A 14,481-nucleotide genomic window follows, 5' to 3' on the forward strand; every position below is an offset into this window, starting at 1 on the left:
ACTTCCTTCACTCTCACAAATCAATTAAATAAGTGTCAAAGAATTGAGAAAAAAAAATTATGAAAATCCATAAGTGAAAAAATGTCATGGACTGAAGTTTATCAAATCCTGTGAATGACCCTTTTTTCAATTTTTTTCTTTATCAATTATTGAAATGTTTTTCTCTTGCTCTTAAGATTTTTCAAAGTTAATATCAGAAAATGAACCGACGTGGTGTCACACTTACGTTAGAGAGCCGTTCTGTCGGGCACCAGCACCGTCCCTCCCAATATAAGCACGTGCAACGTGATCCTGGCTTGTAACGTCTTAGCTTATTGGTTAACAGAAATAACCAATGGTATGTTTCGTTACTCAGTGGTCCAATCTACCTTTTTAGGTGGAGTATGATACCACCCGTAAATGTGTGACAGGGGGCAGAAAAGCTCGGTCGGTTAGGTTCTACCCAAAACGTTTTACAAACCGTCTAGATGAAAATAGATGGTATGAGCGAGATAGAAAGTAAACGACAACTCAAGGGAGTTCTAAGTTATTTTCCATTTTCACGCCATTTATTTGTTCTCAATATTATAAACACTGGGTTCGGTATATTTGGGATAACATTGAGGAACGAGATTCTTGATGATGGTTGCAATGACTTTTTAGTACGTTACCCAGACTTTTGGCTATTCTGGGGGAATTGCTAGGGATTGGTGGGGATGCTCGCTACGGATAATTCTCGACATGCTGAGCTCAAGATCTTTTACGTCAGAAGTTTTTCCATAACTGCATTATTCATAGAGATGACCTTGTTTGTGAGCAAGAGGTCTTGGAAATTAAGGAGTTAAGAATTAGTATTGTCAGACAGCAAATGGAGGTCTCTCTCCTGCTGATATGGACTTCAGAGGACGTTAAGGTGAGCAAAAACATTGGTTCCCTATGTTTCCTATAAGAGTTATCATGAACATTCCGGCCAATGATTGATATTCACTGGATTTTAAAAATAATTTTCAGCCATCGACCAGCGAAGATTTTTCGTCACCGACAATCGACTCCTTCCCGAGATATCGTTGCATTGTAGTTATCAAAATAACATAATACAGTATAATAGAAATATCCGGGACCTTGAATGGAGACGCCGTATTTGCCCCAGAATGCTCGTTGCATTGCGGAACCAATTCGTTCACCGGATGTTCTGATTTTAGACCACGTGCAAGGAAGGAGACACGTGGGTCTCACACGCAGGCATAACTCGAGTATTTTTCAATGTATGAATTTAAAAATATTATCCGAGAGACAATAGGAATTTTTTTAAAATTCTGATATTGGGTTTCAATGGGTGTAAATATTTTGAACAATCTATTTCAATAGAGGGAGATTGTGTTTGAAAGTTTCTATTTTCTACTTTAATGTTGTTACGTGTTTATAATTTTTGGATGAGGAAATTGTGCCACAGAAATGCTTCTAGCTCCTTCAGCAACGGGGAAAAAATAACGCACGGTGAACAGCAGCCCCGGTAGGAATTTGTCCGGGCATCATTCTCAATTTGTTGCTTGACCCTGAATGGCTCTTGTCGTCTTGGCACATCTCCTCTACTGAAATGATGCATGAGAAATGCCCACCACAGGAAGACTTTTGTGTCATTGAATTTTTTCCTCACGAGGTAGGTTATCAGATTGCTGACTCACCAGTATACGAGATTCAATTGATCGAGTGAGTAATTTGTTATTTTGAGAGAGTGGGACAGGGAGTAAGAATATGCCTTTGAAATAGAAAGAGAATTTCCCCAGAAGCGCCAGGGGTTTTATATTTATTCGTGCGGGCGTCTGAACATTCCGTCAGTCTTTCAGCGATTGTATTGAATAATGTCACTGCTAATCGACGTGTATTTTATAGAATTTCATAGACAACACTTCGATCTTCCTCGACAGTTCATTTTGTTCCTCGTTTCCTGGACATTACCCGGTGGAAATTCCATTAATTTATTATTTGATTTTTTCCGGGAGAAATTGCCCCGAATGGATGACATAACGTACGTAAAATTCATAGGGCGTGTCAGATTTACTAGTCCGCACTACGTATGTAGTCAAAACAGGATGGAAATTGCGACCTGCATCAATACAATTTTTTTCCCTGACTTAAAAGCCATCGTCCATCAGGTAACATTACTCAAAAATTGTCCGAAAGCAGTCGAAGTAAATTCGACAATGCTGGAGATTAACTACAACGCCGGGGAATCCCAGTAATGGCCACCAGTGTCGCATAGTTACGCAGGGTGACCAGACTGGGGCCGACATTGTCCGCGCTATTCCTTTGACGCCTTCAAAAGACTCTAATTTATGATAACTATGGTTCACTCGCCTTTAAGAAGAACTATTTAAGCCGAGGATATTCAGAATCTTTATTTCAAATAAGAAATATTGTTTATTATAAAATTTTCAATGCATCTTCCTGCCTTTTAACATCAATACATTCACAGTGATGTCGTGGATTGAGGGAAGAAGATTTTTAAATGCTTAGTTAACGTATAAAAAACATAATTTTTAAAATCATTCTTTGTGCTTCTTGATGATTGCGAGAACATCATCAACGTCGTCGGAGGATCCTAGGAATATTGGGCTTCTCTGGTGGATTTGGTTGGGGACAATGTCGAGGATGTCGATTTCGCCGTTCGAAGCTTTGCCCCCTGCCTCATTCACTATATAAGCCATTGGAAAGCATTCGTAGAGAAGGCGGAGCTGAAAGGGAGAGAATTATCGCATCATTTTATCAAACAGAAGAATAAGACACTTAATTTGTTAATACAAATGAAATGAGACATATAGTACTTTGCCATTAGTATAGTCTTTTGTAGCAGGATATAAGAATATTCCTCCATATTTGATCGTCCTGTGGACGTCGGCCACCATCGAGCCAACATATCGCGCTCCATAAGGTTTCCCAGACGTTGGATATTTCTTGGACTGAACGTATTCCTTGATTGCCGGGTCCCAAAGGCCTTCATACCCTTCGTTAATGCTGTTGTGGGATTGAAACAAATAAATGAAGAGCTCGATTGAATTATATATTGACGAATTATAGAATATATTCTGCTTCCACGAAATAGTATATTTTAACCCGGTTATGAGAGACTTCTGGCGAACCTGTCTCCCTTAATTAAGTCACCCTTCAACTTGAAGACTTTCGACAAGTCCCGAACTCTCTGTCAGCTCTAGTTGAGCTCATGGAGAGTTCGTCCATGCCGACATGTTGAGGGAATAGACTGTCTAGTATTTAGACATTGTCAATTTTGTGAAGAACCACTTTGAGTCACAGATGGTTAGAATATTCACCTGTAAATTTTTCCTCTTTTCGGAATTGTCATATTTTTCTCAGTGAGTATGAATTCGCCAATTGCAGGATCGTATGTAAATCCATTGACCCCATGACCTATTGATAAGACAATCATTGTAGCGGATCCGTAAAGAGCATAGCCAGCAGCTACCATATTTCTTCCCCGTTGCAGGGCGTCAGTCAATTTTGGGGTACTCGTGTCCTTCGGTATTTTGTAAATTCCGAAAATTGAGCCCACTGACACGAGGCAGTCAATGTTGGAGGAGCCATCGAGTGGATCGAATGTCACAATGTACTTTCCCTGTTTCTCTTTCTCCACTTCCACGACTGTCTCGTTCTCCTCACTGGCTAGGAGGCAAGTGGTGTATGAGGAAGTTAACATGTTCATGAACAGCTCGTTACTCAGGACATCGAGTTTTTTCACTTCCTCGCCCTGAACGTTGACATTCCCGGCGATTCCATACCTTAAATAAATAATTCGTATTATTTTTCGCTTATGTTATATAATAAATATTCTGTGATCTTATCATTCTATAATACCATAAGAGCTACAATCTTCTCCTTTTTATTTTTTTTTGGGGGGATGTGGTATATACATGGATTTTTATCATGAAAGTGAAAGATACGATTTATTACGAAACTGTCCCTAGTTGCGTAATGATATTGTGACTGGATTTGGCAGATATCCCAGGGAATTATCACAATACATGTCTTATTAAGTCTAGTTGGTTCAAAAATGTGTTATCAACAATTGATGATAAAGACTCATCTCATCTTTAATATGAGAGCAGCTTACCATATCATTAAAACGAAAATACGAGTGCATTTATTTACATTCAAAAGTTCGTAAACGAAATTTCGTCATTTTTTAATTAAAAATAATGGACAACTGTTTATCATTTTAAATATTATTTCAGATACATTCAATGACTTAATTTGAAGAAAAAAAACATAGATTACTTACAGGTTGGCGATACCAGCTTTTCTAACAGCTGAACTAACAGCTTTAACGGCAGTTTGAATGGAATTTAAGAGCTGAGTTAGATCTCCAGTTGCTTCAGGGACTTTTCGCTGCTCCTGGAGTACGAACCGGGTCAGTGTCATGCAATTTGAATCGAAGCTTTGTCCATGTTGCGTCATCTTTATGACCTGCACAAAAAAATTGTAAAATCTTTTTTAACTAACTAGTTGGAATAAAAACTTTTTAAATGCGTTTATCTGTGGTCAGTGGACTCTGGGAAACTAATGTCTGAATCCCAAAATCGCATGTATACGTGTTTCATGTTGTTGGGCATACGCATGCGCATGTTTCTGGGGCTGTTGATTGGATGATTGTGGGACCTGCCTCCAACGACGTCACATATGTTTTTTTTTCATATTCGATGTTTATCGCATATTTGTGTATTATTTTTTCTATTAATTTGGTTCTTTTATTTATTGGTTTCAAAACAAAAGTGGAAATTTATGCGATATTTACGTATTCCCTCTCAAATGAGGCAATAGCGGATCCTCATCGGAATTGATGTGGATTTTTTTTACAATTGGTGGGATCGATATATTTTATCAATTTTTCTTCCAGATTTGGTGTTTAAAAATAGCTGTAGCATATGCTGATTTTTACACATTCGTGCGAAAATATATTTTATTGTTTTTTAATTTCATTTTTGGTTTTACACAGTAAATCCATTGTATCACTCGTGAATCTGACTCATGAAATATGAAACATGAACAGAAACTTTTGAAGATCCCACCGATTTATCGATATCCTGGTTCTAATAGGGCGATTTAGCAAAATTGTAAAAAATCTGAAGATTCAAATTTGCCCGGACCTCCCGCCACAAGGAGCATTCAGCTCATTTCCTCATTTTCCCCGCATTTTACCTGTCAACGAACAAAAGACTTCTCGGATTTTACAAAAAAATGTCTCAATATGGGGAGAAATCCAATTAAAAAAAAGTGGTGAAAATGTTTAATTAAATTCTCGAGGATCAGTCTCAAAATTGTGATAAACATGGCCAACAGGGATCACAGCATCTCCAAAGCTCGTGTCACTGCAGATGAACACAGTGTCGAGGTTAGAATTTTTTTCAACTTTTCTCAACATTCTCTTCAATCTATGAATTAATCTATAAATAAATTCAATTGATCTCATTGTTAAACAACTTACAAAATTGAAAAATTCGTTAAGCCATAAAAATAGCTGGAGGACGTCTGTTGAGTGATTTATGGCACTCAAAAGCCACCAACATTTGGAAAGGGAAATTTAAATGTCCCAATACTGGGTTTTCGTTTTTTTCCAGTCACTGGCTGAAGTATTTAGATGCTTCATTTGCATGGAAAAGTTGCGAGATGCACATTTGTGTCCTCACTGCAGTAAATTGTGCTGCTACACATGCATTAGAAGATGGTTAACAGAACAGAGATCTCAGTGTCCACACTGTCGTGCCTCTTTGCATTTGCACGAGTTGGTAAATTGTCGGTGGGTGGAGGAGGTTACGCAGCAGTTGGATACACTCCAAGCCACTGGATTAACGAATTCAAGATTCGATGAGTCACGAGACAGGTGAGGAGAGATGGAGACAAATAAAACTCATGAATTTGGGGAATTTAATAATCTAGATGAAATCTGATGAAATCCAATGAGGCCTTTACACATATATTCATATTGATCTACTTTCTATTGGGAAATTGAGAATAAAATGCATTTTCAGGTGTTCAGTGCACTCAGAAAAATTATCAGTTTATTGCTGGACCTGCGGCAGATGTATCTGTCATCAATGTGCCCTCTGGGGAGGCACACACTCCGGCCACACTTTCAAACCTCTTGAGGAGGTCTACGAACAACATGTAACACAAATCAGTGGAGAAGTCCGTCAGTTAAAAAGACGACTCATGGAACTCATCAGTTTAGTTCAAGAAGTGGTAAATCGCCTCAACTAATTTTGCCACTAGCTTCCCTGTGGATTTTATTTCCAAATTTGTCTTTTTTCCATTATTCAATGATATAAATATAGAAGACGCGAAATTTATCGGCCTTTTTCCTACAACAATACAAATCAATCCATTTAATTAGGAACGCAACGTAGAGTGCGTACGAGCCGCGAAAGACGAACGAGTCCGTGAAATAAGGAATGCAGTTGAACTCATGATAGCTCGCCTAGACTCTCAGCTCAAGGCCAAACTCCTGACCCTTATGGGCCAGAAAAACTCATTAACATTAGAATCGGAGCAGCTCGAGGCTCTCCTCCAAGAGATTGAGCATCAACTGCACACTTGTACAAGGTCTCAGCTCATACTCAAAAGCGCCGAATTATCTAGGATGATTCATCAGGTCAGAAAGAAGCCAATGACCAGTTTTGTAACCGCTCCCGTGCCAGCTGACTTCCACAGTGAAATTGTCCCTGGTTATGATTCAGCGACATTTATTATGCAAAATTTTACGCAATTGCAATTGAAAGCAGATCCCGTTTATTCAGCTCCAGTTCATGTAAACGGCCTATGCTGGAGGCTTAAGGTTTATCCAGATGGCAACGGCGTTGTCAGGGGAAATTATCTCTCGGTTTTCCTGGAGCTCAGCGCTGGACTTCCCGAAACTTCAAAGTGAGTTTCATTCATTCCCTAATTACTGTCATTTTTTTCGAAAAATTATTGATTGAGCGAGCATGAGCACCAAGGCCAGGGCAATCTCATTCGGTTCAATGTCAAGAGATAGGATACCGCTTATCGCAATAAGGCGTGTCCCCTAAAAAACATTGTAACGCCTTATTTCTTAAAGAGATCGACTAATATACAATGGAATATTTTTCCGAAGAAAACAAAAATGCCGGACGAAAATTCCCGAGATATATGCCATGGGAAAGGTGGCGAAATTTCCAATGCAATAAAGTAGTTGGCACCACCGAGTGTACCCAAATATTTCCTGAATGTTTAGACGAATATTATTAGAATAGAAAAGTCAAATTTTTCAGTAAAATAGGTCACCAACCACAATTTAAATTGCTACTATTCTCAATCGTATAATTTTACTATCCATTACATGGAGTTCTTCTCACGCTTGAAAAATTTACAAAAGTCATAAAATACTTCAAGGTTTTGATGATTTATTATAGAAGATTATGCCAAATATTTCGTTTCAGATACGAATATAGAGTGGAAATGATTCATCAAGGCTCTCGAGATACTTCCAAGAACATTGTACGTGAATTCGCATCAGATTTCGAGATAGGGGAATGCTGGGGTTACAATAGATTTTTCAGGCTCGATCTTCTTGCCACTGAGGGATATTTAAACACTGATCTCGATACTCTAATTCTGAGATTCCAAGTTCGGCCTCCGACCTTTTATCAGCGCTGCAGAGATCAGCAGTGGTACATAAGTCAATTAGTTACTGTACAGAATACGTATGCAACGCAGATCAACGAATTAAAAGAGGTACAATGAAAAGAAACATCAAAAATCCATCTGAGAATTCTCTGACAATTGTATTCTCGATCCAGTGCCATTTTTTTGATGTATTTGCAGAGATTGGCAATTGAAATATCTCGAAATACAGTAGCCGCTACTCGAGGAGCAGGTGTTACCAGCTCATGCCACCAGCAGCCGAATCAGGAGGAGGCGGATAATGACAGCAATGAAATTATTAACCCGAATGAGGCGTTTGCCGAGAATTTCTACAATCCGCCCAGGTTTGAATTGAATTATTATCTCGTCGGTAGGGTTGGAGATGACAAAAGCCCCCCCCCCCCCTCAATGGAGATAATGACAATTTTAACACTTTTTTTAAAACGATGTTAGGCCTATAGAAAGTGTTATCAATGCCGCAAACCATCCGGAGTTTGCGAGCACCAATGGGCTAAGGAGGCAATCCTGCCAGGGAGATAATTTATCCCTTACTTTGCCTAAAAGCTTGACAATGTGTTCTCCAAAGGCTGACGATGTTGTTGGTGAGAATTCACCGACTGTGGGTAATTCTCCAGCCAAGTCTCAAAGCCGTACCTCTCCATTATTCGTCCAGACTTTACGGCCCTTGTCGTCCAGTTCCAGTAGTGAGAGTGGTGTAAGACTATTAAGTCCCATTTCAGAAAATGAAAAAAATACTCTTGTAAATAAAAATTAGTATTATTTGAATGACATAATAACAGCAATGAAATTTTCACTTCGTTTATTCAGGAAATTAGTGAAAGCGAAATTTATCTGGAAGATTGTGAAAATGAGGAACTGAATCTAGGACTAATTGACGAAAACTTTAACGATGAGAATGATGTCGATGAGTCAATGACAGGTAATGGTTTGTCCCTATTTTTTCTCTTGCCTTTATTCGTTCAAAAATAATTTATAATTCCTCAGGTGATCCGAAACCTCTTAAAAGTATAAGAAGATATGTGCACCATTCGGCTGCTGATTTAACACTTGCGTAGAAACTCAAATTAGGGATCAATTGTTAATTAATAAAATTCCCAACGGAAAATTACCAAAGAGATTCTGAAAAATCGCAGTATTTCTGACGTATAAGAAACAATCAGTAAAAATTACCCGCAGAAAAGAAAAATAAAATGAAGGGATGAAAGATCGTCATGTTCTTTTTTAGGTGAAAATGACGTGGAGGTGGCTGAATCTCTAAAGTCCTGGCGCAAACCTTCCTTAAAAGCTCGCCATCAGGATGGTGCGAAGGGTCTTGATAAAAGAAAATTTGTGTCTGATCCCTTGGAAGACGAAATAATGCTGTTGCATCTTTTCGAAATGCAGGACAGAAACTCCGGCTCATACCTCTTCTGTTGTAAACATCATTCAAAGGGTAAATTCAATGAAATCCACGGTGGACCATCATCCCATCCCTCTTTGACGACGCCTCACATTCCTGGAGGCCACTGTCCTAAAATTACCCCCAAGAATGATGGAATAGGAGCCTCGAGCAGTGAGAAACTATTTGCAGACAAGAAACATCGAGATATGATAGTCAGGCTCTTTCAGAGTCATTCATCCCCTAATCTCAGGTGCTCTGATGCTCAAATGGGTGCTGAAAGTCTTCCTGGAAGCGCTCGAGGGATTCTCGAAGTCCTCAGGGCTGAAGATACGAGGACCGAACGCGACTGCGAGGAGGAACTTGGACATTCCAGTGAAAGGGACATTAGTCTTTCTGGCCTGGAAATTACTCCCAAAGAATTGTGGATGGAGGGAAAGGATAAAAAGGGGATGGAGAACAAGACGCTTAACTTTGAACAGATTCTGGACAGCTTTCTACTATGTCCAACACCTCAGACGGATGCTGCTGTCTGTATGGCCAAGTTGAGGAGGAATCTATGGTTAGAAGAAGGAAGAGACAGCAGTCCCCCAAACTCTAGTAGAACTTTACATAGTGCAATTGCTTCATCCTCATGTTCGAAATCTCCAACAGAATCAGCTACTGATGTCGTGAACTTCAGCTGGGTCCCACCGCCATTTCAACGAAAAAACGAACAGAGGAAGAGCATGAGAGATAGTCAAGGAGCAACAAAACAAAGTGAAACTGAGATTTCAAATGCGTCTGACAAATTGGAAGAGGAGAAAAAATGAATCATTATGAAGTTAAAAGTGTGAAATTTAGATTGAAATAATCAAATATTTTTAATTCTGTCAATGCACCAAAACAGTATTTTGTTAAGAAATTTCGTTGTGATCTCTTTACTTTAAAAACTTTCAAGTTGGTATTATATATCATTTCAGTCATTAATAAAAAGGTTATCCGACGATAATCGACGAGGAATAAAGTTCTATATGGTAGATACATATTTGGCGCACAATTATTGCAAAGTTTCAAACATTCTCACCAATTCTCATGAATTAGAACGAAGGAATAGGTTGTAGCAGTGAATTAGAGTGAGCAGTATATCAAATTCTTCAATATTCAAGATTAGATACCTTGCCTATTTATTTTCAAATGTAGGGAAGCGAAAATTTAAAGTAAAATTATTACAAATAGATAATATAATGAGAAAACAAATCAACCTGTCGCTTTCATTCGCTCATTTTTTCCTCAACTAAATATATTTATGAACTTTTCAAGTACTTTCAAAAAATTCACTATGACTTGATTGATTATATATTTTATATGATTATCTTTCCACTCAATTTCCATATAGAAAGAACCTTTATTAATTGGTATTTACACTTTCAGTACCTCCAAAGGAATTTCTCTCGTTTTGAGTCAACAATATACAATGAGTGGAGTAGGTGTCTTACACAATTAATATCATAATAATATTTATTGTTAGTAATATACCGTGTAGAGAATTCTAGTAAATGTTAAATGATACAAATAAAGGTATCTCTTTTATCTATTGTCCATTCCAAGTGGAACGGCTGCAGACGGATGAAACATCTCGATATGAATGCTTTGTTTTTTACAAACTAAAAACTTTCTATACTCAACATTTACCAATACCTCACCATAAAAAAACACCTCAAAACTGCGACCAAATCTTCAGGTTAATATTGTTCGATTATTAATACTGATGAAATTTGCAAAAGGTTAAGGCATAACAATATTGAATACAAAAAATTATTTAGCTGTTCACGGCAAATATTCTCGAAGCGAAATGTTTTTCCCATCTCACACCATTCTCAGTAGTTCAACAGAGGATAGATATTCTGGGGTTTATCATCATCCCAAGACAACTCCTCTAGTCGTCCTCGAATGACCCATTTATTTATAACAAAGAAATCTTACAAGTAATATCGGTATTCAGTAAAATTTAGTGTAGAGCTATTGAAACATATATTTTTGTTTAAAGAGAAACCTGAAAAATCCATAAGTTATACTTAACGGAAAATGTCATCATAATAGACCATTTCCTACAATTGACAACAAGGCTTTGATTTTATATTCGTTTTGGTAGATTGAACTAATCCCCTTGAATCAAGTCCTTTCATTACCGATGAAAAAATTCATGTAGTCCCATGTATAAGAAACACCTCGGATTATTAATAACGTCGATGCAAAGGTAATGAAAATGAGAGAAAATTGTCCACGCAATGACGACCATGAGATGATTATGAATATTTTGTAGAGATTTGAAACAAATGTCATGATTTTTTTTTGCTGAAGCTCCTCTTGATTTAATTATTACGATTTTATTCAGGAAAACATGGAAAACATCAAATCCTCATCTGTTGTCTGGACAATGAAAGCCGAATTTTTAAAGTTTTCGGAGTACGATTACCCTGGTATATCTATCATTCCCTAGTAATGTTCATCTTACTGTTGAATTCCTAAGAGCTGGTCCCTGACTTTCCCATCCTCCGGGTACTCCCTCTCCTTCTCTGCATTTGGCAGATAGTACGCACCACAGAATTTATAAAAATATCGACCAACTTCATCGTGATTAATCCATTTGGGTGTTGGTGCAATGATTAAATTCTCTTGAGCTGCATAACGCGAAGATCCATCGTCCACGAATAAATAATAAAACGGTTGATTGGCTCCGTCGGCTAGTTCATCAATACCCATTTCATTCATCCATTCCGGGGAGGCCTCACACTTTTTATCCCATCCTGATATTACACAGGAATAATCGTACGTCCTGTGCTTCATTATCATCCCAATTGTGTATTTAACTGCGGGAGTGCGAATTTTAGGACTTAGATCATCCTCGGGGATGACTTTCATGTGCCTTTCGTAGTCCTGAAGCATCTGTAGAATATGATTTGCCTGGCCTCGAGATGTTACTTCAAGATTTTTTTGTATGCTATTCAGCACTTGAACCAACTCCATCAAATCCATCTGATGTAGAATGTAGAATCTCGCTAAGTGGAGAATCGTAGATGTATCGTAAGGTCTGACAAGGTGCAGAAGCTCCAGAGCAGAGCGCAAACGTGCAGCCCGACCATTCAAATGTGTCCGCTGTCTACCAGCAACTTCTAGATTATTCGCCATTCTCTGTACCACCTCCACAGCAGTCGCTCCATTATGAACATTATACCTCTCAATGGGACATTTCGACACTCCACCTATTCTCGGACAACTGTTTTTCGTTAAAAATTGACCGCTATTGAATACATCAATGTAGAAACTCTCAACCTCCTCGTCCTCAGGAACATTATATTTCTCTTTCCAACGAAGAAGGAAGTGGGCTGGAAAAGATACTGCTTCGCAACGCACCCCCAATCGTCTGGCTGCACTCTCGAATACTATTGCAAGTGTTATTGGAATTCCTCGTCTATTCTCTAAAACTCGATCGATGAAAGAGTTTTCTGATGAGTAGTACATCTCACTGTTTCCATGGAATAGCATCCGATCAAACATGACTTCACAGAGTGCAGTCATGACCTGCCGAGTGTCCCTAGAACTCCACTGATTATCGCTTATATTTTTTTCCTTCCACTGGTTGAAAATGTCCTGCGATTGACTGAGAATTGGGTGAGTCGGGTGTTTCTCTTTGATCAACTGCTTGGTATAATCAGCGATGCTGTCCAACATTGAGGCGACGTATGGGTAGGAGACACGTCTCTCTGGCTGACTCCACTGAGACACAAGGACCGCTCCTTTTTCCAGGGTTTGGCATTCTACGGGAAGATTTAGAAATTTTGCCCATTCATCCGCCAAGTGACACTGACGCAAATATCTTATGACTTTGTACGCATAATGTTTGTGTGTCAGATTGCACTCCAAAACTGGACGCTCTATTAATTGAATAAGTTCGTCGATAAGGAAATGGTAGGCCATAGGGTGGGCTCCCAATTCGGAACGGAAGAGTGGCTCGAAATTTTCTAAACCACTGTGGGAAAGCTCCTGTTGTTTGTAGTGGTTCATAGACATTTGGGATAGTTCCACCATTAATTTCTTTCGGCTTTCCAAACAACTGCGAAACTCCTCCATCCAATCCGACACTTTATACTCATCTTTGTCGAGTTTTTCGTAAGTTTCTTTCAGAGCTGACCACCTAAAAAAATTTTAAAGGTGAAATGTTGAAGAGGGATGCAAATATTTTCATTTTAAAGGCGGTCCTTCCATTACTGCGTAATGTTAATCGCAATTTTTAATTCAATTTTTTAATAACCGTATCACAGTTGACATAGGTTTGTTTTGACAATGACATTGTGGCAAGTGTTGTAAGTATATACCCCTCTCTCATTTGGCTCGAGGTTAGGGGTAAAAAAAGACCCAGATGAAATATCAGCATAACAAAGAAGAATATTCTACGCTGCATTTTTTTTTTGTCGAATCACAATGATTCACAAGTTCTCAGTGGAAGGGAAATGCAATTAAAATGATTTTATGTTCTTTGGTTTAAAAATGTAGATCTATTGATTATGTGAAACAATCAGAAATAATAGAAGTAGAACTAGTACTTCTCAGTATTCGTGCACTATCATAATCTCTCTAGATAATCAAGACCGCGTGATATTTTAACTGGGCCTGGAATATTCGTTGAACTAAATCTATTATTTTCCTCAATTTTCTCCTGTTACTATTGAGTAGGGCGCTGTTGAGTAATTTCTAATTTCTGCCCACTTGACATTCCATTGTTAGGACATAGAAATATTGCCTCAATCGTAAAAAAAAGTAATTCCTGAAACGCTCAAATAATCTTGGGGCACTATGAAAATGACGTGCTTTGTTATAAGATGACATAAGATTCGTTTTCAATTACCACAAAGAAGAAATATGAATAAATAATGATGCTACGTCTTCCGGGTAAATGTAAGGCTAGATCTAGAAAAAAAATCCTCACCTTTGAAAGAATTTAGTCCTCCACAGTTTATTACTATTAGTCACAGACCTATACGCATGTTTGCAAGTCATTCCAAAATTTATGACATCCTTAATTTTAATATTATCACTCTCAAGAATGTACTCAATAACTTCACAAGGTAAGAATGCCATCAATACGTCAGCAGCCATTTTTATAAATCTGTTTAATTAGCTATTCTCATAATGAACACGCGTAGCAGTTTTTGAAATGATTAGAGATACGGGTAACAATTTTCCGTTCTGTGTTACTGATAATTTCCGTACAAATCTCCGCGAAAAGAAAAAACCACGACTTGTTTACATGAGCAAAAACCTTACTTGTGACTCACAAAAAGATCACAAAAACCATTTCAAAATGGACACCAGTGTACTTAGCCCGTGGAGGATTGCAAATGGAAAAATTGATTAATGTACTTGATTGACTACTGTTAGTACATTATTGT

At 38.2% G+C, this 14,481-nt stretch overlaps 3 protein-coding genes across 5 annotated transcripts; 1 reads left to right on the forward strand and 2 right to left on the reverse strand.

Annotated features, from left to right (window-relative positions):
• Window positions 1-2,358: 2,358 nt before the first annotated feature.
• On the reverse strand, window positions 2,359-8,219 carry LOC135160788 (fructose-1,6-bisphosphatase 1). Of its 2 annotated transcripts, none has more exons than XM_064117799.1 (5): window positions 8,203-8,219; window positions 4,274-4,458; window positions 3,309-3,773; window positions 2,805-2,994; window positions 2,359-2,714 (listed from the first exon to the last, which is right to left on the reverse strand). In XM_064117799.1, the coding sequence occupies exons 2-5, from the start codon at window positions 4,447-4,449 to the stop codon at window positions 2,526-2,528; spliced, it is 1,020 nt and encodes a 339-aa protein (XP_063973869.1). In that variant the 5' UTR covers window positions 4,450-4,458; window positions 8,203-8,219; the 3' UTR covers window positions 2,359-2,525. The 2 variants fall into 2 exon arrangements, with proteins under 2 accessions (XP_063973869.1, XP_063973868.1); XM_064117798.1 differs by lacking the exon at window positions 8,203-8,219 and adding an exon at window positions 5,477-5,494.
• On the forward strand, window positions 4,747-10,076 carry LOC135160770 (uncharacterized). 2 transcript variants are annotated; one of them, XM_064117736.1, is made up of 9 exons: window positions 4,747-5,383; window positions 5,610-5,872; window positions 6,021-6,231; window positions 6,383-6,909; window positions 7,446-7,740; window positions 7,831-7,994; window positions 8,104-8,410; window positions 8,479-8,590; window positions 8,897-10,076. In XM_064117736.1, the coding sequence occupies exons 1-9, from the start codon at window positions 5,321-5,323 to the stop codon at window positions 9,859-9,861; spliced, it is 2,907 nt and encodes a 968-aa protein (XP_063973806.1). In that variant the 5' UTR covers window positions 4,747-5,320; the 3' UTR covers window positions 9,862-10,076. The 2 variants fall into 2 exon arrangements, with proteins under 2 accessions (XP_063973806.1, XP_063973807.1); XM_064117737.1 differs by having other exon boundaries at window positions 4,751-5,383; window positions 8,104-8,365.
• Window positions 10,077-10,181: 105 nt separating this feature from the next.
• On the reverse strand, window positions 10,182-14,349 carry LOC135160775 (F-box only protein 21-like). The gene is made up of 2 exons (XM_064117745.1): window positions 14,019-14,349; window positions 10,182-13,226 (listed from the first exon to the last, which is right to left on the reverse strand). Exons 1-2 carry the CDS (start codon window positions 14,186-14,188, stop codon window positions 11,543-11,545), a joined length of 1,854 nt encoding a protein of 617 aa, XP_063973815.1. The 5' UTR covers window positions 14,189-14,349; the 3' UTR covers window positions 10,182-11,542.
• Between the last annotated feature and the right edge of the window lie 132 nt (window positions 14,350-14,481).

Source organism: Diachasmimorpha longicaudata, chromosome 3, assembly GCF_034640455.1.
Source record: "Diachasmimorpha longicaudata isolate KC_UGA_2023 chromosome 3, iyDiaLong2, whole genome shotgun sequence".
Lineage (NCBI taxonomy): Eukaryota > Metazoa > Arthropoda > Insecta > Hymenoptera > Braconidae > Diachasmimorpha > Diachasmimorpha longicaudata.